Raw genomic sequence first — 26,237 nt, 5'->3', positions numbered from 1 at the left:
ACATTGTTCTTTGTTATCTTCTCCATGAAAATGCCAATCAAAGTGACTTCCAAACATCCTGTAGTGTAACTTACTGTGAAAGCTTGATGTTTGGTATTATCACTTTTGATATGATGAGAACAAGATGAAGAACACTAGAAACATGCCTCCCTTTTCAGCAATATTCAAATATACTGTTTACATTCAGTAGATAATTAAAAAAAAAAATTCTAACACTGCAGTGGACAACGAAGACGGTTACGTTAGATTACAATGAGAAATTGATCAGATGGACCAATGGGCTGAGGAGTGGTAGATGAGTTTAATTTAGGTAAATGCGAGGTGCTGCAGTTTGGAAAAGCAAATCTTAGCAGGACTTATACACTTAATGGTAAGGCCCTAAGGAGTGTTGCTGAACAAAGAGACCTTGGAGTGCAGGTTCATAGCTCCTGAAAGTAGAACCACAGGTAGATAGGATAGTGAAGAAGGCGTTTAGTATGCTTTCCTTTATTGGTCAGTGTATTGAGTACAGGAGTTGGGAGGATATGTTGCGGCTGTACAGGACATTGGTTAGGCCACTTTTGGAATATTGCGTGCAATTCTGGTCTTCTTCCTATCGGAAAGATGTTGTGAAACTTGAAAGGGTTCAAAAAAGATTTACAAGGATGTTGCCAGGGTTGGAGGATTTGAGCAACAGGGAGAGGCTGAACAGGCTGGGGCTGTTTGCCTTGGAGCATTGGAGGCTGAGGGATGGCCTTGTAGAGGTTTATAAAATCATGAGGGGCATGAATATGATAAATGGCCGAAGTGTTTTCTGTGGAGTGGGGGAGTCCAGAAGTAGAGGGCATAGATTTAAGGGGAGAGGGGAAAGATACAAAAGAGATCTAAGGGGTAATCTTTTCATGCAGAGGGTGGTATGTATATGGAATGAGCTGCCAGAGGAAGTGGTGGAGGCTAGTACAATTTGCAACATTTAAAAGGCCTTGAATGGGTATATGAATAGGAAAGGTTTGGAGGGATATGGGTCGGGTGTTGGCAGGTGGGACTAGATTGGGTTGGGATATCTGGTCGGTATGGACGAGTTGGACTGAAGTGTCTGTTTCTGTGCTGTATATCTCTGTGACTCTATGTTATTTGCCAATTAGAATTTCCCTTGCAATTTATTTAGAAAATAATCTGCCATTAAACCATTGATTGTAAGCAATGTTTCCGTCTGTAGAAGGAAAAAAAAAGCTTTCATTTTTAGGCAGCTCTGTACATAACACTGAATCCAAGATCAGGGATACACAGTGAGAGAAAAGAGGCTGAGGAAAAACAATTCCTCATGGGTGAAGCCAATGGGAGGCTGCGAATCAGATGACAACATGGTTCCTGTAACAGTGCCTACAACATTATATCCAATCCTGTGCAACTCCAAATTGCTAATCAATTTTATTGTGTATTTCAGTATTGGATTATATTCTGTGCAAGAAATTCTTTGTCCACAATGAAGGAAGATTTAATATTAAAATAGTCTTACAGGAGAATAGCCATGAATTACAGCAGCAGACATTTTAAATTCTTGATCAGTAGGGGAATCAAGTGTGACAGTGAAAGGGCAGGAAAGTGGACGTGAGGAATGTTGGAGAAGTCATGATTTTATTGAAAGATGGAACAGGCTTGAGGGGCCAAATAGTGTACTTCTGTTCCTATTTCTTATGGTTTTATTATGGTCTTAAGGTCAAACACATTAGGACGGTTATAAGTTGATTGATAGGTTATGCACATTTTTATCATGGCCTTGCTGTATCAGAGGCTGAGGGGTGACCTTACAGGGGTCTATAAATGCATGGCTAGGGTAAACAGACAAGGCCTTTTTTTCCCCTGAGGTGGGGGAATCCAGGACTGGAGGGCATTTTGCCCGAAACGTCGATTTTACTGCTCCTCGGATGCTGCCTGAACTGCTGTGCTCTTCCAGCACCATTAATCCAGAATCTGGTAGGGAGTAAGCTGACCACTGAATGAAAAATGCTGGGATTTGCTTCACTCATTTCACAATATTCCTTTCCTTCAGAGAATAAGAAATAAAAACCATGCAAATTTAAGTTTTGTTGTTGATGCTCTCTCCCTCAATCACTGGACTAGATACTATTCTTGTCTGTTAGTGTAAGTAAGAGGCAACAGCAAGTTGCCAAATTTACATCTCTCCCAATTTTTATTTCCATAGAGTTCAAAGTTGATGTTGACTTGCAGTCACCTAATTCTGTATCACATTATGTGTCCCAGCCTCTTGTGTGGATCATAGATTTCTTGCAGCTAATGACTGTTGAAGCCAATATAAGCAGCTCACTTTGGCTGAACCAATAAAACAAAAAGCAGATTCTGACAAATGTCACCCAAGAGAAGAACTCTTGATATCAGTCAGGATCCTCTCAAAACTAAGAATGGGATGCACTGGGAAAAACAAGTATTTTCTGATTCACATTTTAGTCTTCATTACCCCTGACACTCCAATTTTAGTGATTACTGTAGCTGTGCAGTCTTGTTTAAAAAGTTCTTGCACAGTAAATATCGACTGGCTCCTCAGAGAAATATTACTGAGAGTGTGATTGCCAAACTATGCATAGATAGTTCTATACTAGCCAATAAAATCAACTAAACATTTGAACATATCTTTGCAACATTCCATTCTACAAACTCTAAATGTAAATTTAAACACAAATCTGGCAAAAAAAGGGTTAATTTGTTTTTTAATAAAATGCCTTATATGATGTTAAAAGAAAATTTTTTAAAACAATGCAAAGAATTTTAAATCAAGGATATTGCTTTTATATATTACATATGTATTTAAAATTGCAAACAATAGTCAGCATTAAATAGTATATGCCAGTTTCTCATGGTATTTGCTAGATTTCATGATCTCTTCAGTTTTTTTGTTAAATGTCTCACCTTCTAACAAAAGAATGCCTAGAATACATAATTGTTTCAGAAGAATGCTGACAATTTTGATTCAGTAAAAGAATAGAAGGGTGGTAAGGACAAGCCAGGGAACTATAGACCTGTGAGCCTGACCTCGGTGGTGGGCAAGTTGTTGGAGGGAATCCTGAGGGACAGTATTTGGAAAGGCAAGGACTGATTCTGGATAGTCAACATGGCTTTGTGAGCGGGAAATCATGTCTCACAAACTTGATTGAGTTTTTGATGAAGTAACAAAGAAGATTGATGAGGGCAGAGCAGTAGATGTGATCCATATGGATTTCAGTAAGGCGTTCGACAAGGTTCCCCATGGGAGACTGATTAGCATGGTTAGATCTCATGGAATACAGGGAGAACTAGCCATTTGGATACAGAACTGGCTCAAAGGTAGAAGACAGAGGGTGGTGGTGGAGGGTTGTTTTCAGACTGGAGGCCTGTGACCAGTGGAGTGCCACAAGAATCAGTGCTGGGCCCTCTACTTTTTGTCATTTACATAAATGATTTGGATGCGAGCATAAGAGGTACAGTTAGTAAGTTTGCAGATGACGCCAAAATTGGAGGTGTAGTGGACAGCGAAGAGGGTTACCTCAGATTACAACAGGATCTTGATCAGATGGGCCAATGGGCTGAGAGTTGGCAGATGGAGTTTAATTCAGATAAATGCGAGGTGCTGCATTTTGGGAAAGCAAATCTTAGCAGGACTTATACACTTAATGGTAAGGTCCTAGGGAGTGTTGCTAAACAAAGAGACCTTGGAGTGCAGGTTTATAGCTCCTTGAAAGTGGAGTCGCAGGTAGATAGGATAGTGAAGAAGGCTTTTGGTATGCTTTCCTTTATTGGTCAGAGTATTGAGTACTGGAGTTGGGAGGTCATGTTGCAGCTGTACAGGACATTGGTCAGGCCACTGTTGGAATATTGCATGCAATTCTGGTCTCCTTCCTATTGGAAAGATGTTGTGAAACTTGACAGGGTTCAGAAAAGATTGACTAGGATGTTGCCAGGGTTGGAGGATCTGAGCTACAGGGAGAGGCTGAACAGGCTGGGGCTGTTTTCCCTGGAGCGTCAGAGGCTGAGGGGTGACCTTATAGAGGTTTACAAAATTATGAGGGGCATGGATAGAATAAATAGACAAAGTCTTTTCCCTGGAGTCGGGGAGTCCAGAACTAGAGGGCATAGGTTTTGTGTGGGAGGGGAAAGATATTAAAGAGATCTAAGGAGCAACTTTTTCCCGCAGAGGGTGGTACATGTATGGAATGAGCTGCCAGAGGATGTGGTGGAGGCTGGTACAATTGCAACATTTAAGAGGCATTTGGTTGGGTATATGAATAGGAAGGGTTTGGAGGGATATGGGTCGGGTGCTGGCAGGTGGGACTAGATTGGGTTGGGGTATCTGGTTGGCATGGACAGGTTGGTCCGAAGGGTCTGTTTCCATGCTGTACATCTCTATGACTCTATGACTCTAATAGCACATATATGGAATAAAAACACAATTAAATGTTTCTCAAGTATAATACCTTCAGCCCTTTGATGGGTGGCTGCCTACAATGTCAAAAAATTCAGCATCAGTTGAAAAGTTCACAATTCTCAAATGAAAATGATCCAACGAACAATGTTTTTTTTACAAAGGTTTTCATGCTGTTATTATACACAGAATCAATTAACTTTATGCTGTTTCAAATTATACAGATACGTGAACAAACATTTGGCCTTGCGCCATTCAAACTATCTTTGCATTCTAAATTTAGATTAAATATTTTCAAGATATGTTCCTGAGAAACTTTACGAAGAAATACTCATGGAAAAAATATAGTGAACAATTCTGCAAACTCGATGTGTGTCCCTTTGAGATAAGTTACATCAACATTTAATTCTGGTTGACAACTGAAATCAGCACTGGGGCTCCAGACTACCAGAAGTACACAGCATCTTCTGTATAATATCTGATGTGGGAAACTCAGGACAACACGTTTCTTTGGATCTGTCCATTTTTAATTGTATCGTTTGATTCCGTTTTCTCAGCATCTGACCAATGCCCATCATTGGAAACTTGCCCCTGCTTTTAACCAGATAAGGATTGCCCATTTCAATGGATCTTGCATTATTGGAAACAGATGGAACATGGGACACCATCTGGGATCCCATAAGGTCTTTCTTTTCTTCATGCGTTGGAATGGTGTGACTAGGATGACTCAGTGTTTTCATGGACCTTAAACACCCATGCTGCTGAATTGAAACTGCAGTCTGTTCAGTGGATGAGCAAGACAAAATCCCAGAAGGTCCCATGGCTTTCTGCTGAGAAATTAGTTCAATTTGATCTTGCCCCTTGCAGGTAGGATATTTACTGTTCACACTGGGATATATGCCCTTTGCCCCTTGTTTTGTGCTCACAGTTTCTAGTGGCTGACAGCCATGTTGTCTGATAGGCATAGGGGTTCTGGGGAGAGGACAATTCATTTCCAAATACTCTAAGGATTGTGAGCTGACACATCCATTCTTGCTGGCTCTAGCTTCACCTGCTGGCATAGCTATAGGAAGGTAAGGTTCCAGAATCAGCCCTGTAGACAGAAGGTTAACATAAAGTTCGAGACTTCGTCACAGCAATGACACTTGAAACAGCTTCTTCTCTCAATAATTTTGCAATCAAAATACAACATACAGTGAAAGAATTCAGATATTTTGCAGTGACATTACTCCCTCATTTCAAGATGTAATGACACTCTCATTATTGTTTGAATGCTTAGTACTTTTATAGACACTACTTATTTTTAAAATTCATTGCTGAAATGGAAATCAATTATTTATATAAACCACAAAACAGCATCCCTATGGGACCCTGAAAACAATCAATTGCTGAAAATCACAGAGCATCAGGCAGAATCCATGGAGAGACAGCAAGCTCACGTTTCAAGTCTAGATGACTCTTCACAGAGTTGGAACCCTATGGGACCCTACTGGACACAGAATTCCAATCAGAAAAATACCCCTCAAACATCTTCTGCTTCCTGCTACTCAGCCAATTGTGGATCCAACTTGCTAAATTTCCTTGGATTCCATGGGCTCTTGCCTTTGTTCCCATGTGAAACCTTATCAAAAGCCTTGCTGAAGTCTAATTAGAATATACCAAAAACATTGTTTTCATCTGCACACCTGATCATCTCTTTAAAACATTCCAGCAAGTTGGTCAGACATGACCGCCCCTTAACAAAACCATGCCTCTCCAAATACAGATTAATTATGTCCATCAGAATTGCTTCCAATACCTTCCTCACCACTGAGGTTACACTGACTGACCTATAGTTTCATGGTTTATCCTGTGCTCCCTTCTTGAATAACGGTACCACATTGGCTGTCCTCAGTCCTCTGGCTCCTTTCCTATGGCCAGTGGGAAATTGAAAATTAATGCCAGTGCCCCTATTTCCTTGCATGCCTCACTTAAAAACCTGAAAATTATTTCACCCGGCTGGTAGATTTACCTACTTTTAAGGAGAAAGTGAGGTCTGCAGATGCTGGAGATCAGAGCTGGAAATGTGTCGCTGGAAAAGCGCAGCAGGCCAGGCAGCATCCAGGGAACAGGAGAATTGACGTTTCGGGCATAAGCCCTTCTTCAGGAATGAGGAAAGTTTGTCCCGCAGGCTAAAATAAAAGGTAGGGAGGAGGGACTTGGGGGAGGGGCGTCGGAAATGTGATAGGTGGAAAGAGGTCAAGGTGAGGGTGATAGGTCAGACTGGGGTGGGGGCGGAGAGGTCGGGAAGAAGATTGCAGGTTAGGAAGGCGGTGCTGAATTCGATGGATTTGACTGAGACAGGGTGGGGGGAGGGGAAATGAGGAAACTGGTGAAATCCGAGTTCATCCCTTGTGGTTCGAGGGTTCCCAGGCGGAAGATGAGGCGTTCTTCCTCCAACCGTCGTTTTGTTGTGGTCTGACGATGGAGGAGTCCAAAGACCTGCATATCCTTGGTGGAGTGGGAGGGGGAATTGAAATGTTGAGCTACAGGGTGGTTGGGTTGGTTGGTCCGGGTGTCCCAGAGATGTTCTCTGAAACGCTCCGCAAGTAGCCGGCCTGTCTCCCCAATATAGAGGAGGCCACATCGGGTGCAGAGGATGCAATAGATGATGTGTGTGGAGGTGCAGGTGAATCTGTGGCGGATATGGAAGTTTCCATTGGGGCCTTGGAGGGAGGTGAGGGGGGAGGTGTAGGCGCAAGTCTTACACCTCCTGCGGTTGCAGTCCTTTGGGGCCTTGGAGGGAGGTGAGGGGGGAGGTGTGGGCGCAAGTCTTGCACCTCCTGCGGTTGCACCTCCCCTCCCCTATCAGCATTCCGTAAAGACCACTCCCTCCGTGACTCCCTCGTCAGATCCACACCCCCCACCAACCCAACCTCCACTCCCGGCACCTTCCCCTGCAACCGCAGGAAGTGCAAGACTTGCGCCCACACCTCCCCCCTCACCTCCCTCCAAGGCCCCAAAGGAAACTTCCATATCCGCCACAGATTCACCTGCACCTCCACACACATCATCTATTGCATCCTCTGCACCCGATGTGGCCTCCTCTATATTGGGGAGACAGGCCGGCTACTTGCGGAGCGTTTCAGAGAACACCTCTGGGACACCCGGACCAACCAACCCAACCACCCTGTAGCTCAACATTTCAATTCCCCCTCCCACTCCACCAAGGATATGCAGGTCTTTGGACTCCTCCATCGTCAGACCACAACAAAACGACGGTTGGAGGAAGAACGCCTCATCTTCCGCCTGGGAACCCTCCAACCACAAGGGATGAACTCGGATTTCACCAGTTTCCTCATTTCCCCTCCCCCCACCCTGTCTCAGTCAAATCCATCGAATTCAGCACCGCCTTCCTAACCTGCAATCTTCTTCCCAACCTCTCCGCCCCACCCCAGTCTGACCTATCACCCTCACCTTGACCTCTTTCCACCTATCACATTTCCGACGCCCCTCCCCCAAGTCCCTCCTCCCTACCTTTTATCTTAGCCTGCGGGACAAACTTTCCTCATTCCTGAAGAAGGGCTTATGCCCGAAACGTCGATTCTCCTGTTCCCTGGATGCTGCCTGGCCTGCTGCGCTTTTCCAGCGACACATTTCCAGCTCTTACCTACTTTTAAGCCTGCCAGATCACTCAGAATCTCCTCTGTCTATGCTAATTTCTCTAATTGTATCACAGACATTCTATGCACATATCGTCCCTCTCACTAGTGAACACTGACCCAAAGTATTCATTGAGCACCCTACTTTATATCCTCTGGCTCCATGCACAAATTACTCCTGTGGTCGTTCATGGACCCTCCTTGTTATCTTTTTGCCCTTAACTTACCTGCAACTTAGGACTTTTCTTTAGTTTTCCTGCCAGTATCTTTTCATCTCCCCTTTCCCTTCTCTTAATTTATTTTTTCAGTTCGCTCTTGCACATTCTATACTCCTCTATGGCCTCTTCTTGAGTCCTCATAAACCTCTCTTTTTCTCTTAATCCAAAGCTGTACATCCCTTGATATCTAGCACTCACAGGATTGATGGTCCCACCCTTTTTCTTTAGTTTGAGTTTGATTTATCATTGTCACAGGATACAGTGAAAAGTGTTGTTTTGCATGCTATACAGGCAGCTCGTACCATACAAAGTGCATCAAGATAGCAGAGTGCAGAATACAGTGCTGCAGAGAAGATGTAGAGGGAGTGCTCAATATTAATATTTGAGAAGTCCATTCAAAAGTCTGATAATAGCAGGGAAGAAGCTGTTCATGAATCTGTTGGTACATGTATTCAAACTTTCAAATTTTCTCCTGATGGAAGAGGGTGGAAGAGAGTATAACTGGGCTGAGAGGGGTCTCTTATTAGGTTGGTTGCTCTCCCGGGGCAGTGGGAATTACACATGGAGTGAATAGATGGAAGGCTAGTTTGCGTGATGGACCGGGCTGTGTTCGTGATTGTCTGTAGTTTCTTGCATTCTTGGGAAAAGTAGATGTCCATACCACGCCATGCATCCAGATAGAATGCTTGGGCTGTTCTCTTGGACTGTTGAGGAGCCTAATTTTTTAGAAATAAAATTTAAGAAGCCCTCTTTTGTCTGTGAGTAGAAAATATATAAAACGTAGAACATTACAGTGCAGTACAGACCCTTGGGCCCTCGATGTTGCGCCGACCTGTGGAACCAATCTGAAGACAATCTAACCTACACTACTCCATTCTCATCCATATGGCACAAACAAAAATAGAATTTGCTAGAAAGGCTCAGCAGGTCTGGCAGCACCTGTGAGGAAAAATCAGATTTAACGTTCCAGATCCAGTAACCCTTCCCTTGAACTGAGGAAGGGTTACCAGACTTGAGACATTAATTCTGATTCCTCTTCACAGATGCTGCTGGACTCGTTGAGCTTTTCTAGCAATTCCTGTTTTTGTTTCTGATTAACAGCATCCGCAGTTTTTTTGGTTTTTATTAATGAATATGTGGCTGCAATTTCAACTGCTAGCAGGTGTTGAGAAGATTTGTAGCTCAGGTTGAGGTTCTGGATGTAGGTTTGCTCATTGCGCTGGAGACATTTTCAGACGTTTCATCATCATACTAGGTAACATCGTTATTCACCTTCCGGTGAAGCACTGGCTGTATGGCCTGCTTTTTATATATATATTTAGGGTTCATTGGGTCAGTGATGTCATTTCCTGTGGTGATGTCATTTTCTGTTCTTTTTCTCAGGAGGTGGTAAATGGGATCCAAATCAATGTGTTTGTTGACAGAGTTCTAGTTGGAGGACCATGCTTCTAGGAATTCTCGTGGGTGTCTCTGTTTGGCTTGTCCAAGGATGGATGCGTTGTCCCAGTCGAAGTGGTGTTCTTCCTCATCTAGTAAAGATACTAATAAGAGTGGGTCATGTCTTTTTGTGGCTAGTTGATGTTCACGTATCCTGGTGGTGAGTTTTCTGCCTGTTTGTCCAATGTGGTGTTTATACAGTTCTTGCACAGTAGTTTTGTATAAGAAAAACCTTGCAAGACACAGTGGTTAGCCCTGCTGCCTCGCAGCGCCAGAGACCGGGGTTCAATTCATGCCTCAGGTGACTCTCTGTGTGGAGTTTGCACATTCTCCCTGTGTCTGCGTGGGTTTCCTCCGGGTGCTCCGATTTCCTCCCACAATCCAAAAATGTGCAGGTTAGGTGAATTGGCCATGCTAAATTGCCTGTAGTTTTAGGTGAAGGGGTAAATGTAGGGGAATGGGTCTGTGGGGTTGTGCTTCAGCTGGTCGGTGTGGACATGTTGGGCCGAAGGCCCTGTTTCCACACTGTAAGTAATCTAGTTTAATCTAATCTAAACTGTAACAGAGGCTCACTGATGATGTTACCTAGTATGGTGACGAAACGTCTGAAAACGAACCCTCCAGCTCAGCGAGCAAACTTACATCCATTTCAATTGCTGTTTGTTGGCATCACGCTAGCTGCTATCATTATACCATTATTACTGTTTGACAAATGTTGACAATTTAGCATAATCATAGTAGGCAGTGGGGAAAGGAAGGAAGCCACTTGTAAACTCAATTGCGATTAACAGATTGAAGAGTTTGTTGAAGGATTGGATGTGGAGTTACCAAAAAAAATGATTATTTTTATGAGGGAGGAAGTAGTTGAGGGGATTTACATGGTGTTGAATGGGCTTTCTCAAAACAGAAGGTTTTTATATGACGAAGTCACCACCACAACCCCAGCACCCCTCTCCAGAACAAAGTTCCTGTCACTCAGGGAAGTTTTCCCAAGGTGACTAATGCAAGCCAAGACATTTCTTGATTTTCCAAACTCACTTTGAGTGTGAAAATCCAGGCCATGCTTTTATTTAAAAAGTCCGGGAACTCATATCCCCACCTTCAATAAGTCACAAACATTTGAGTATTCCTAAGACATATTGTGCCTCCTCATTCTTCCTCCCAATATCTCTTATATTCCTATGTTGAACTTCATTTGTTGTGCCTTCCCTTTCCACCAACCTACATACTCTTTCAGTCTCTTAATAACTTACTCACCATTTGTTACATTCTTAAGTTTTGTTTCAGATTCAATTTTCAAAACTGTGTTCAGTACCTACAAGTTTAGATAATCAGCATGTACCAAGGACCACCAGTGCCCTTGGAACTCAAACTCTGAAGTCTGAAATACACCACCATTCTCTGATTGCTATCCGATAGGCAATTTTGTATCCAATCTGTATTCACCTTATTTGGATTTCAGTTATGTTGACAGCCTCATACATGGTATTTTATCAGACTCCTAGTGCACCAATTGATGAATGTAAATGTGCAGGTGCAGAAGCAGTATAGAAAGCAAACTGTATATTGACTTTGAAAAGAAAATTCAAGTCCAGGAACAAGGATGTCTTGCTGTGATCATGCATGGCATTTTGAAAGTTCATGTACAGATGCAGTGCATTCATTCACATTCTTTGTTACCTCATCAAAAAATGAGATCAAGTTAGTCAGCATGATAAAGTCTCCTTTATTAGTCCATGCTTGTCCAATGAGCTTTTAAATTTCTGCTGGATTATTGACCCAGACCTTCCTGTCTCCATATCATCAGAGACTAGATTTATAACTTAACATGAACATCATGATCTCACTGCAATAGGCTTACCTCTCTCAGATTCGGGAACCTTTTTCTCCTTCAGCACAGTTTTACTGGGACTTAAAGGTTTAGAGCCTCTCTCTGCTTTTCTCACAGATGTTTTTTGGAAAAACTCCACTCCTCTTTCTGGATTCTTGGGCTTCTTTTCCTATGGAGGTGAAAGTTATATAAAGTATCCCTTAAATAAAAATGAAATTTGCAGGACATTATACATTTGTAGAAGGCATGTCCCCATATTCCTCATCCCCAAGTAAGAGTTTTAGATTTTTAAGATCTTGGAATAGTGCAACTAGCATGAATTTCTGAAGATCACAGCAGATTTTCCTTTTTTCAGGATTGTGCAGCAGTTTAATGGTTGATGTTACCAGAGCAACATTATTCTGGGATGTAACAGCATGGCAGCAATGCTTAAACTTGAGAGGCATTGTTTTTAAGGAGAAAGTGAGGACTGCAGATGCTGGAGATCAGAGCTGAAAATGTGTTGCTGGAAAAGCACAGCAGGTCAGGCAGCATCCAAGGAACAGGAGAATCGACGTTTTGGGCATAAGCCCGAAGAAGGGCTTATGTCCGAAACGTCGACTCTCCTGTTCCTTGGATGCTGCCTGACTTGCTGTGCTTTTCTAGCAACACATTTTCAGCTCTAGGCATTGTTTTTACCCATTGAGCTTTTCCTGAATCTTACAATTGAAGGCATCCTGAAGATTGCCCATGGGATTTGTAAAAGAAGTAGCAAAGAAACAGAAAATAGAAGAGACACAAATGTGAGATTATTTTAACATTTATCTTAAAAATGTTATCAATGCAAGTAAAATTACATGAAGTATTAGAGGCAAAATATACATAGAAAGGAGAACATAAAAGAATGTAATGTACAGGAGAGGTCTGGTAATGGAGCACAGATGATGGAGTGAAAGCTACACTGTCTGTGTCACATGAAGATCAGAGAGGCAACACAGTGGGGAAGAGCTGGCCAAGGATAAAATGTCCAGATATTTGGCAGCTGTCTTGAGATAACAGTACGGCTGTATCATGAAAGTATGATGGCAGTCCTTTGGGAACTGAGTGTACTTCTCAAAAGACAGCAATTTTTAATGCTAGCACTGTCACAAAGTTGTTGATTTGTCATTTAAAAAGGGCATATTAGCCTTCAAATTATTGCATGAAAAAAGCGTAACTGGTATAAAGAGATACACACACTGTCCAATTATATTAATTAAGCATATATGGAAAAATTAGGAGAAATATTTACAAAACAATTTATCCAGGTAATGCTTGGCAGGATGGGTTTCAAATCAAAAGCACTGTGGAGATTTTTCCGATGTTTTCATGTAAAAAGCCTCAAATCCTACTTAGTAGCCACCACCTTCAGTCCAACAATGGCAATCCAAGTTCAAGCACTGAGACCTGTCTTAACTTCCTCCCAGGAATGCTGCATTGCGGGCAAGTTGTGCCAGAATGTCAAGAACAGCAGCATCGCCCTGACTACAGCAGCCATCAAACAAGAAGTTGAGTATTTTCCTACGTTATTATATCAGGTGGTGGGAGTGATACAGGAAGAGATCAACATGAACTGCTGGTGACTAACTCCAGCATCAAGCAAAGAAGCTCAACTTTAACCTGGGTTATAAGTAAGAGTGGGATGGGACGCCCAGTTTTTCTTCCACAGGCCCTGCAGCCAGCAATGATATTGTTCTTAAATGTTATACTTACGTTGCTTCTTAAACTATCAGTGTATTTTCTCATTGTCTTCCTCTTGCTCTGCTCAAGTTCACCATTCACTATCAATTCTCATAAGTATGAGCTAAAGGATTTTAGTTGTCTCTTCACAGTATATGTTAATGATTTAGATAAGGGAACTAAATGTAGTATCTCTAAATTTAGCTGGGTGGGAGGGTGAGCTGTGGGGAGGATGCAGTGATGTTATAATGGACAGGCTTAAAAAAATGCAACGCAGATGCAGTATAATGTGGACAAACACGAAGTTATTCACTTTGGTCGCAAAAATAGGGAGGGAGATTATTATTTGAATAGCTGTAAATTGAAAAGGGGGAATCTTCATCGATTCTTGGGTGTCCTAGTGCACCAGTTGATGAATGTAAATGTGCAGGTGCAGAGGCAGTATAGAAAGCAAACTGTATATTGACTTTGAAAAGAAAATTCAAGTCCAGGAACAAGGATGTCTTGCTGTGATTATGCAGGGCATTGGTGATGCTACACCTGGAATATTGTGTGCAGTCTTAGTCTCCTTATCTAAGTTCTAGCTGTAGACGGAATGCAGGCAAATTGATTCCTGGGATGGCAGGACTGATGCATGAGGAGAGATTGAATTGCTTAGGATTATATTAATTGACTACAGTTCAGCCTTCAACACTACTATCCCCTCGAGACTGATTACTAAACTTAGTGATCTCGGACTAAGCCCCACTCTCTGCAACTGGATCCTCAGTTTCCTGACCCACAGGTCATAATCAGTGAAGATTTGGGACAATATTTCATCCTCACTAACATTCAACACCAGAGCCCCCCAGGGATGTGTACTCAGCTCCATTATCTAGTCACTGTATACCTATGACTGTGTCGCCATATACCAGACTAATGCCATTTACAAGTTCGCTGATGACACTACCATAGTTGGTCGAATTTCAGATGGCGACGAAACAGACTACAGACGGGAGGTGGAAGATTTCAAAAAATGGTGCACTGAGAACAACCTCACTCTCAATGCCGACAAAACCTCGGAACTCATTATTGACTTTCGGCAGGATGCTGCTCATGCCCCCCTACACATTAACAGCACAGAGGTGGAATGAGTGGAGAGTGTCAAGCTCCTGGGAGTGGTCATCCACAACAAACTTTCTTGGATTCTTCATGTGGGTGCACTGGTTACAAAGGCCCAACAATGTCTCTACTTCCTCAGGCAGCTGAGGAAATTTGGCATGACAGCAAATACCCTTGCCAACTTTTATAGGTGCACCATTGAGAGCATTCTGTCTGGATGTATCACTACCTGGTATGGCAACTGGACCATTCAAGATCGGAGGCAGTTACAGAGAGCGGTGAACTCAGCCTGGACAATCACAAAGGCCAACCTCCCTTCTAAGGATTCCATCTACCAGGCCCGCTGTCAACAGCATTCTCAAAGATCCATCCCACCCTGGCAATGCTTTTCGACAACTTCTACCATCGGGGAGAAGGTACAGAAGCCTGAACACATGCACCATCTGGTTTCGTAACAGTTTCTACCCTACTGTTGTTAGAATATTGAATGGACTCACAAACTCTTAACATTTGCCTGTACCTGTGTTTTTGTTTTTGTCACTGTTTACCTATTATTTACTATCTATGCTATTTAACTCTGTGATCTGCCTGTATTGCTTGCAAGACAAAGGTTTTCACTGTGCCTCGGTACACATGACAATAAATTCAATTCAAATTCAAATATATTCACTGGAGTTTAGAAGAAGGGAGAATCTCATAGAAACCTGAAAGATTCCAGCAGGACTAGACAGGTTATATGCAGAGAGGATGTTCCCAATGGTGGGGGAGTTCAAACCAGAGGTCATATTTTAGGGATAAGGGGTAAATAGTTTAGGACTGAGATAAGGAGAAATTTCTTTGCCAAAAGAGTGGTGAGTCTGTGGAGCTCACTAGCACAGAAAGTGGTTGAGGCGATAACATTGTGTTTTCAAAAAGGAGGTAGATATAGCTCTTGTAGCTAAAGGGATAAAGCGATATTGGGGGAGGACAAGCTTAGGATATTGAATGCATTGATCAGTCAAGATCATATTGAAAGGTGCAGCAGGCTCAAGGGGTTAAATGGCCTGCTCCTGCTCCTACCTTCTATATTTCTATTTGAACATCTGCTCAAACTAATCCCATGGAATTACTGGCCTCAAAACGTCATTAGTTACGGATGTTATCTGACGAATGTCCATCGTATGTCTCAGAAAGTATGCCTCTGCAGTATTTAGGTAAAAACAATGACTGCAGATGCTGGAAACCAGATTCTGGATTAGTGGTGCTGGAAGAGCACAGCAGTTCAGGCAGCATCCGAGGAGCAGTAAAATCGACGTTTCGGGCAAAAGCCCTTCATCAGGAATACAGGCAGAGTGCCTGCCTTGAGGAAGTTTTCCTCCTCTCTATACAAGAATCTCAGGGAGTCCCTCTCCCACTGCAACTCAAATTCAAATATATTCACTGGAGTTTAGAAGAAGGGAGAATCTCATAGAAACCTGAAAGATTCCAGGTTTCTACTTTCTCCCCACCCCCACTCTCCTCGAGCTTATCTCTCCACACTTCAGGCTCTCTGCCTTTATTCCTGATGAAGGGCTTTTGCCTGAAACGTCGATTTTACTGCTCTGCAGTATTTAGTTTAGTTTTCAATGTCTTGCTGATACTCCAACTTTCACATTGATATAGTAATATTGAGCAGATGTAGCATTTTAGTAATTTTAGGGAGATAAGCATTGTGATGAATTAATGGGAGGTTTGAGAGAAGATGACATTTATAAAGAGGAAGCGCTAGAGAATTGGTGCAGTGTCTTTCTAAATTCAGACCAGAAGATTACAATACTTCTCTGAAAGAGACATTAATTTTGACAAATGGCTGTTTAATTTTGGTGAAATGCTAGTTTAGCTCTTGATTAAAAGTTTGAATGTCATTATGTTATTTCTTTCTTTTAAGACCATCAATTAATCAATTGAAAAGTATAAAATGAATTCAAATGCATCATTTTCAATGCAAAATTCAATATTTTCCACAGGAATATATCCCTGGACCTATTTCAAAATCTGTAATTCCCTTTCAAGTCTTAATTTAATTTGTTTTATTCTTCTCCCATACAACTGAAAGAATGCTAGACACACCCAGTGTTAAATTACAATCCTGCATAACTACTTGTTTTCAAATGTCACAGGCTTGTTATCAGGGCCATTCTCGAATTGCCAGTTTTCTGCGGCCTCTGTCAGTTTTTCTTTGAAAGCTGTTGGTGTGGTTGTACTCGTTATCTAGATTAGCATGTGTGTTAGTAATTACAGCACATCAGTCTCAGCACACTCCCACTTGTGCCTGATTTTAGTGTGGATTTAGCTATTAGGAAAAGCCAGGTTTGCTTTCAGAGGCTCCAGACAATCCAGCCAAAGAGACGAAACAGTTCCTTTTAGGATATTTATCTAAAGCACTGGAGATGGGATTTAAAGCTCAGGAACATGAAACTACAGTACAGCTGCTCTTTATAGAAATCCCATAAATATTTGAGGAGACTGCAGAGCAAACGAAAGAGTTGACTCTTTAGGCCAAATGCTTAAAAACAGAAATACCCCGACTAAAGAGCAGCTGCAAACTGTTTGCTGGATGCTTCAGGCAAACTCGATGGTGACTGGACAAAAGGGGCAGTCTACTCAGCGAAGCAAGTAAAACACAGCTTTTTCTAAGCACCCATAATTCTACCTAAAGCTGACAGGGGACAGTTTTCATCTCAACAGATGGAGCAAATAGCATAGCCAAACAATAAGGGTTGAATTGTTTCCAAAAACAACAAAGAACAATTAATTATGAGCTATGCAGGAGTCTTCAAAAAGTCTCTTTATGGCACTTAGTCCTTTCTACTACACCCTCTTGGCATTAATATCCTGGAAAGTGCAGCTATACATGCCTGTCATAATTTTGGTGTTGCCTCAAAATTGAGAGATAAAACTGCCAACTCTTGAAGAGAGCAATCAGCTTTCCCCACCAATCTGGGTTGTGCTAGAATATCTAAGAATGGAATAGAATACAAGAATGGAATTCTCTCCTGGGCACATTACTGTAAACAACTCAGGGAACAAAAAACAAGGGAGCAGAAAAAAATTCTGCTTTGGTTTAATTTGTTGGTTACAGTACTCTTGTTGCATGAGAAAGGCAGTTTGACTTACAGTCATGGATCATCTGATTAGGAAAAGAAGAATTTGTTCAAGTTCCTGTCTCCGTGGGAAGGGGATCGACTACAAGAATGGACATGCTGGGTGACCAGTGGTGAGAACATAGGAGTGAAATTGCTGGTGATCATGTGGAATAACCTTGCAACAGATTTGCCAACCCTTGTAAATATTAATCAGATATACGTAAGACCCAACTCATCCTTGTAATCACAATGGTCAGAGCGTAACATGCTACCAGGTACTAATGAGTCCACTTCATGATTTCTAAAATATGACTGACAAGTAAAACGCAAATAATCAATCTTTTTTAGATTACTTACAGTATGGAAACAGGCCCTTTGGCCCAACAAGTCCACACCGACCCTCTGAAGAGTAACCCACCCAGCCCCATTCCCCTACCCTATATTTACCCTTGGCTAACACAACAGGCAATTTAGCATGGCCAATTCACCTGACCAGCACATCTTTGGAGGAAACTGGAGCACCCGGAGGAAAGCCACACAGAGAACGTGCAAACTCCACACAGACAGTCAACCAATACAGGAATTGAACCCGGATCCCTGGTGCTGCGAGGCAGCAGTGCTAACCACTGAGTCACTGTGCCACCCCTTGACAGAGTGTTTGGGAGACCAAATGCAAGGGCTCTGGCAATTGAAACACTTGTATTCTGAGAAAAGCAAGGGTTTTAGTAAGTACAATCTTAGACATGCAAAAGTTTTTAATAAAATCATACTTACAAGTCAGATTGGAAAGTTATACAGTACGGCTTATCATACAGTTTGATTGTAAAGGCCTTTCATCACGGCAGCAGTCATACACAATGGGAAGGGGTATTACAACTTACAACAAAATCACTGAATCTCCACCTATTTCAGGCATGGTAGATTTGACTCAAATTCAGTGCATTTGCAGCCTTTTGTACATACTGCACATTTTTAACAATTGCCAGTATGTTTATTAGATATAACACTTTATTCATCTGTATGTACACTAAGTATCATGCTTTGTGGGTACAGTTATTTGACTGATCCATTCTATTCTAATTTTTATTGCTACCAGCCCCTTACTATTAATTTTTTTACTTTATCTCTATTTATTTTTATGATATAATGTTATTCATTATAAAAGGAATCTTAAAAAACATGTGAACTAATACTCTGTTTCCTCATCACACTTGTCAGATCTGTGAAGTGGACTCTTTGTCCAAATGGACAACATAATGCAAGTTCTCCAAAAATTACATTAAATGATTTTTGTTTTGCTAATTTGGTTACAAAAGTGGTTGAACATTAAATTGTCTCTGGGAAAAAAAATTTGTTATATTTGATGGAATTGCAGTTGTTGTCTACGCTGCATTTGTAGCATTGACAGACACTTCAGGAGGCTACCAAATTTGTCAGTGATTAACAATAAGGGGCACTCATTCCTCTGACTCCACGCAGCTTGCGTGCTTTCTATTCCTTGTAGTGATTCACAGCACTGGCAGCCTCAGCAATACTGAGAAGAGGTTTTCCAATATAACTAAAACATTACATTTCCTAAAACTGAAAACAACTGTTTAAGGAATTCCAAATGTAATAACTTTCAGATAGTAGATTACTGAAATCAAAACAAAATTAGGTATTTCCTGTTCAAGATAGATCAGTCCAGACTAACACCTTTAGTCAAAAGTAGTAATGTAGATGTAAATGGAAATTGTGAATGCCTATAGAAATAAACACAGACAAAGAAAATGAACAGATAAACCTGTAGACGTTTTACCTCCTGTATTCCCTTGAGCCTGTACTTATCAGACTGATGCAGCAGATTCTTGTAGCAAATACCATTTGCAAAGTCTCGTTTCTATAATGAAAGAAAAATAGGGTTAATACAAGAATATTGGGAGAAGATTTCCTCCATCTGTTTGGCAAAGTAAAGCAATGAGCATGTCTGTGAAAAAGGCATTAAGTTCTTCAACACAATCCATCTTCCTCTAATACCTATTTACTTAAAAATGTACTTTGCAGAAGCAATCTCCTTGGATCTGTGCCAGGATGTTCTGATCAACTGGACCAAGACCCAAGAAAACATCCCTTTCCTTTCTTATGAGTGGTTGAGAATATTTTGTTGTATTGAATTAATGTTGTTTTTAAAACGTGTATTCAAACATTTTCTACTGAAGATCAACAAAGTAATTGTGTCATTAACTATGAATCACTCTCAGGGTCTTGTTTAAACAACAGTTTCGAAGAACTTGGAATGATTTCAATGGTTTCCTTTACTCAGTCTTTTAGTTGTTTCTTGGCTTTAGCAGTAACTGCTGAGGAAAAAGTCACTGAGAACAACAAGTAGGGATGTGATTAGTGATACAGAGCACCTCTCTAGTTTTAGAACCTCATCAGAATATGAGTTAAGTTAACATTTGTACTGTCTGACTATGAATCTGACTATACTTCCAACCACGCCTCTTAAAGCTATGGCCGATACTTGCTGTTTGAACAAGAGATTATGCAAATGTTTATCAGTCTCATATTCACAAACATTTTATATTTTCTTAAAGTTTATTAACAATAACACTAGAGTATAATGTATTGCAAAAATCTGTTATGAGGAAAAGAGAAAGTGAGGACTGCAGATGCTGGAGATCAGAGCTGAAAATGTGTTGCTGGAAAAGGGCAGCAGGTCAGGCAGCATCCAAGGAGCAGGAGAATCGACGTTTCGGGCATGAGCCTGAGGAAGGGCTCATGCCCAAAACGTTGATTCTCCTACTCCTTGGATGCTGCCTGACCTACTGCGCTTTTCCAGCAACACATTTTCAGCTCTGTTATGAGGAAAGGCATGCTTATAAAAAAAGGGCACTCACAACCAATCTGAAAACAGCCAGTAAATACTGACATTAATAATTGCAAGTGCAAAAGCACAAACAAGATACTACAGATGTTTTCACTGATGTGTGTTTGCATGACTCAACAATCACACATAGGAGGTGCTGTCAAATTGTCATTATTTTAATACAAACATAACTGGAGGGGAAGAGGGAAAAGTTTACATGGTCAGTGTTTTGTTGGTCATGCTTACAATCTTGAACCCTGGAGTTTCCTCTTTTGATGAATGAATTTAAGGAATAATCGAATTAAAATGTCATACTCTAGAATGATAATTTGAGAATATGATATAAAGAATTCACTATCCCTCAACTCAACATCAGTAAAACAGAGTATCTGGCAAAATAAAAACTGAAAGAACTGTCAATGCTGGAAATCAGAAACAAAACAGAAATTGCTGGGACCGCTCAGCAGGTCTGGCAGCATCTATGGAGAGAAACCAGAATTAATGCTTTGGGCCCAGTGACCCTTCCTCAGAACTCCCTCAGAATATCTGGCAATATCATTATGTTATTTATGGGGTGTTTCAGTGCACAATTTGGCTGCTCCATCTTCTATATTACGATTGTGATTACATTTCGAAACGACTTCGCCAGTGTAAGGCTCTTTAAGACATACTGAGGTCATGCTAGGTGCTTATACATAATGCAAATTTTTCTTTCTACCTACTTCACACATATTCAGACAAAAGTATTGCTGAGGTATCATGACTCAACCTTATTTAACCAGCATCCAAACACAGAGAATGTGAGGATTGCTGATGCTGGAGATCAGAGTTGAAAATTCTGGTGCTGGAAAAGCGCAGCAGGTCAGGCAGCATCTGAGTAGCAGGGGAGTCAATGTTCCTGATGAAGGGCTTTTGCCTGAAATGTCAACTCTCCTCTCCTCGAATGCTGCCTGTCAAATGTAGCATTCGAGGAGAGGAGAGTTGACATTTCGGGCAGAAGCCCTTCATCAGGAACATTGACTCTCCTGCTACTCAGATGCTGCCTGACCTGCTGTGCTTTTCCAGTGTCACACTTTTAGACTCCAAACACACAGAGGTAACTAAAATAACTGACAACAGCAGGAACCTTGGCTAATTTTCCTTTACCCCTGAAGTGGTTGGAGTGGGTTACAGCTCCACTCAGGGAATCTGAATCTGGGCTTCATATTCTTTTACATGTGTTGTAGTTTGGAACTCTGTACAGTGCTGACAGATGCTCTTCCCACCCATCATTAGTATATTTTGAAGGAATTTACAAGTGGATACTCAGCTGTTTGACTGCATTAGGAATGCACCTTCGTTGGTTATCAAGTTCTAGACTGGGACTGGAACCGGGATGTGTTTGAGGCAGTGGTACCTATTCTATTGTAAGCCTTCCCACCTTTAAGTGCTGATGTTAAATGCAAAGGACTATCTGAGGTTGCGCAGCGCAGAATGTGGTTCAAGAGTGAGACTGTGTAGTCTGTGATTCAATTATCCACTGTATTAACTAGCTATGCTATGTCTTACGCTAAAATAATTTGCAAGATATTTCTGGCCAATCAATACTTCTTACCTTAAATATTCTTTCTGAAAAGACAACTCACTGCTCAGATCATTACTTACTTGGATACTTTTAAAATAGTAATCCAACTTCTTGTTTAGCAGAAAATAAATGGAAAGGATGTGTGAAGCTCGGTTTGCCAGCACAGTGTTTACCACCTCAGTACGTTTATATCCCAGCTTCTCAGTCATGTGAAGCAGCACATTCTGATTCAAGTCTCCAGGGTGAAGCCTGAGTAAGTAGAAATAATCAGGTAATTACTAACTATTGTTACGACACAACAGAATGGCAGAGTAAACATATTATTGAACTAACTGCCAAATGTTTCTGACTAACAATGTATGGGTCCCAGCAATAGTAAACAGTCATTAATGGTCAATAGTTTAGATAGATATCTATAACGAGGAATGGATCGTTACCACAACATATTATTCCTACGTCTTAATGGAAGCATCAAGCTGTGCCAGCAATGTGTTCCTGGTTATCTTATTGTTATGAAATTGAATAGTTTCTCATTACAGTGGTATTTCATTGTCTTAAAAGGGTGCGATGGATAGCGAAATAATTTTAGGCTGCTCAGTATGACTTCAATGGTGCAAATGATTAAAATCTATTCTGAGGGATAGGATAAACTATCACTCTGAAAGGCATGGAATAATCTGGGATTGTCAGCATGGTTTTGTTAAGGGAAGGTCATGTCTTAGTAACTCTGTTGAATTTTTTGAGAAAGTGACAAAAAGGATTGATGAGACAAGTGCAGTGGATGATGTCTACATGGATCTTAGCATGGCATTTACCAAGGTTCCACACAGCAAACTGGTCAAAGAAGTTAAAAGTACGTGGGATACAAAGGGACTGTGGCAAGTTGGATCCAAAATTAGCTCAGTAATAGGAAACAGTGGATAGTAATTGATTAATGTTTAAATGAACGGAAAGAGATTTCCAGTGGTGTCAGTGTCGGCTCCTTGCTTGTTTGTCATTGTTATAATAATGACTTGGACTTGAATACAGTTTTAAGAATTTGCAGATGACACAAAAATTAGCTGTGTGGTTGATAGTGAAAAGGATACCTATCAACTCCAGAATGAGATGAATGGGTGGAAATGTGACAAATGGAATTCAATCTGGACTAGTGTGATTAATGCGTTTCAGGAAGGCAAATAAAGCTACAGAAAACACAGTAAATAGGAGAATATTGACAGCAGTTGAGAGACCTTAGACAGCATATCCATCTGACCTTGAAGAAGTTCAGACCGGTAGACGAGCTGTTAAAGAAAACTTATGGAATGCTTTCCTTGATTGGAGAAGCTATAGAATAGATGGGATGTAATGTAGAAATGGCATAAAATGAAGATTAGGCCATTGTTGGAAATTTGTGTATAGTTCTGATCATTGCATTACAGCAAGATCATAACTGCTTTGGAGAGAGTAAACAGGAAACTTATAAGAATGTTGCCAGGAATTAAAATTGAAGCTGCGAGGAAAGATTGAATAGGTTTGGATTGCTTTCCTTAAAAGAGGAGGTTGAGAATGATTTAATTGACACGTAAAAAATTAAGATGGGCTTGGATAAAGTAGACAGCAAAGATCTGTCTCCCCCAGAGGACAGCTCCATTACCAGGGTGTATGGATTTAAGGTGAATGCTGGAAGGATTAGAGGGGACATAGAGTGGTGGGTTCTGGATCAGTGGTGCTGGAAGAGCACAGCAATTCAGGCAGCATCCGATGAGCAGCAAAATCGTCGTTTCGGGCAAAAGCCCTTCATCAAGCTTTTTTCCTGATGAAGGGCTTTTGCCCGAAACGTCGATTTTGCTGCTCGTCGGATGCTGCCTGAATTGCTGTGCTCTTCCAGCACCACTGATCCAGAATCTGGTTTCCAGCATCTGCAGTCATTGTTTTTACCTCATAGAGTGGTGGGTGCCTGGGATTCACTGCCTGGTGCTAGAGGCAGAAAAGCATAACTCATTTAAAAGGAAGTTGGATCTGCACCTGAAAGGCTGTAACCTGTCAGGCTACAGGGAAGGTGCTGGAAGGTGAGATTCAAAAAGGCAGCTCGTTTCCCTTCAGCCGACGCAAACACAATGTTCTGAATGGTCTCTTTCTGTGCCATAAATTTTCCATAGTTCTATAGATTCAGAATTCTAAGTTTTAGATTCTGATTCTGAATTCCAGTTTCTGAACCAAATTCAAGTTTTAAAGAATTTTACTTTTCTAATTTAGTAATTTTAGATTTCGATTTTAAATGTTTCATTGGTGGATCTCCCTGGAATTGTCCACAGATGTGATATATAATCATTCACTTGGCTTTTTCCTTTAAGACTCTTGCTGTACATTGAGGAACTGTAGTGAATTAGAAATCACTGAGATCAGAATTGTTTTGATGTGCTAATGGCTAAACTACATCCTTTATCAGGTAGATTCTACACAACAGCATTAGCAATGGAGAGTTCACTTTGCGGAAAGACATATCAGAGAGCTAGGAACAAAGATATGAGCTATAAACTGAGCATTCTGGCTTCCACATTCATTTAATGTCTCTCTCCCAATCAGCAAGGTTGGGTGCTGGGAGTGCTAACTATTAAATGTACTACGTATGGATTGCTCTTCAATAGCACTATGCACAAAGATGCAAGTCTTAATGCAGTCTTCTATTGGAATATAGTCTCATCTCAGAATCCAGAACCCTGTTTAATATCTTACAGTTTAGGCCTGGGTTTATATTACGCTTTCATTTTGGTTTATTAAGTAGTGCTAAGTACTGCAGGCTAGTGCAATTTAGAAATCAGAGACAGTTTGGAGAGGGTAGGATTTAACATGGTTACAGTTATGTGGAGAGACTTGCAGAAGCTGGAAATGGGTACATGGGGGAATATGAGAGTGCACAAGGGAATAGGCGGCATGGATGTAGCATTTGAGTGGTTGGAGGAGTGAGGATTGACGGTTTTCAAGAGCAAAACAAGGTCATTAAACCCTGTGGTGTTCCAACCTGACAACTTACAACTTCAACTTACCCACCCTCAACTATTAACATCCCTGGGATTACCATTGACCAGCAACTCAATTGGACTCACAAGATAAATACAGTGGTTACAGTGGTCAGAGGCTCGGAATGCTGCAGCATGTATTTCATCTCCTGACTCCTCAACGTCTATTCACCATCTATAAGGCACAAGTCAGGAGTGTGATGGAATACTTCCCACTTGCTTGGATGAGCGCAGCTCCAACAACACTCAAGAAACTTGACACCATCCAGACAAAGCAGCCCACTTGATTGGCACCACACCAACATCCACTCTCTCCACCTCGAAAGACAAGGGCAGGAGATACATGGGAACACCACCACCTACACATTCCTCTCTAAGCCACTCACCACCCCAACTTGGAAATATATCGCTGTTCTTTCACAGTCGCTCGGTCAAAATCCTGGAATTCCCTATTGTAGGTCGAGCTAAAGCAAAGGGACTAACACCTTCTCAAGCGCAACTAGGGATGTGCAATAATTGCTAGGCCAAGAAGCAACGCCTACATCCTGTGAGTGAATAAAACAAACCTGATGACCTGCCGTCTTTGTTATCACCTCAGTCTTATAATTAGAGGCTCATGCCTCCAGGAAACAATATATGGAGGGAAAGGACCATTTTAAAGGAGAGAGGTCTGTCAGATTGGAATACTTTTCAACTCGACTGCCCTGTTCCCTCCATGGCAGTTTTCTCTGCAGTAATGGTGTAGTATGCCCATCTTCCCCTGCCACTGCAGGCATTTTACCCATGACAAAGAAGGCAAACATGAGCAGGCTGCTAAGGATAAGAGGGTCCCTGTTGGTGGGCCATATTTTCCCCTTTGAAGGCAGCCATCTAACAGCTTCCCCCAATCATACGTTTGCCCTCTCCAACCACCACCCTGTCAATCCTGAACTCTCATTCCATCACATGGATCTGCCAACCTAAGACCCCAACCCTAATGTAAGCCCAAATTAATGGCGTCTCCCCTTTAGGCATTGCTTGGGGACCCATTACACCCAATTTTACTGCTGGGTCAAGTGAGCACCCAATCATCTGATTCCATGTAAAATTCATCCCTATTTTATCAGAACTCAGCACACTTAAAAATTATAACTACAAAGCAACAATTACATTTTTTATGTTAATTTCAGTTTTTAAATGAGTTTATGTTAGAAAACCGTAAATGTCAGTTTTAGTTCCAGTGAACTTCTTAGCGGGAAGTAAAAGCAGCCAGACAATTTGGTTGATAAGTGTTCAGCTACAAGTTTCCTTTATCCCAGTCTCATATAGATATAATACAGCTGTCTTCCTGTGGATTAACCCCTCCAAGGACACCGGAATAGAGTGCAGGCTCTGAGCTCTGTTGTAACTCGTGTTTT

The 26,237-nt window shown here is 41.4% G+C and overlaps 1 protein-coding gene across 2 annotated transcripts in view; it reads right to left on the bottom strand.

Annotated features, from left to right (window-relative positions):
- Positions 1 to 2,690: 2,690 nt before the first annotated feature.
- Positions 2,691 to 26,237, bottom strand: part of hunk (hormonally up-regulated Neu-associated kinase) — a 76,163-nt gene continuing 52,616 nt past the window's right edge. Inside the window, exons 7-10 of one of the 2 annotated variants that reach the window (XM_087992604.1) lie at positions 21,919 to 22,087; positions 19,225 to 19,305; positions 11,554 to 11,692; positions 2,691 to 5,489 (exon numbers count right to left, since the gene is read on the bottom strand). In XM_087992604.1, the coding sequence (XP_087848730.1) occupies positions 4,822 to 5,489; positions 11,554 to 11,692; positions 19,225 to 19,305; positions 21,919 to 22,087 (1,057 nt within the window). In that variant the 3' untranslated portion in view covers positions 2,691 to 4,821. The remainder of the gene's footprint in view (positions 5,490 to 11,553; positions 11,693 to 19,224; positions 19,306 to 21,918; positions 22,088 to 26,237) is intronic. The other variant, XM_087992605.1, reaches the window with a different exon arrangement.

Source organism: Chiloscyllium plagiosum, unplaced genomic scaffold (assembly GCF_037043375.1).
Source record: "Chiloscyllium plagiosum isolate Xiang-an unplaced genomic scaffold, Cpla_swu_hap1 HiC_scaffold_12, whole genome shotgun sequence".
Lineage (NCBI taxonomy): Eukaryota > Metazoa > Chordata > Chondrichthyes > Orectolobiformes > Hemiscylliidae > Chiloscyllium > Chiloscyllium plagiosum.
The sequence above is the reverse complement of the archived record's forward strand: the minus strand, read 5'-3'. Positions and strand labels throughout refer to the sequence as shown.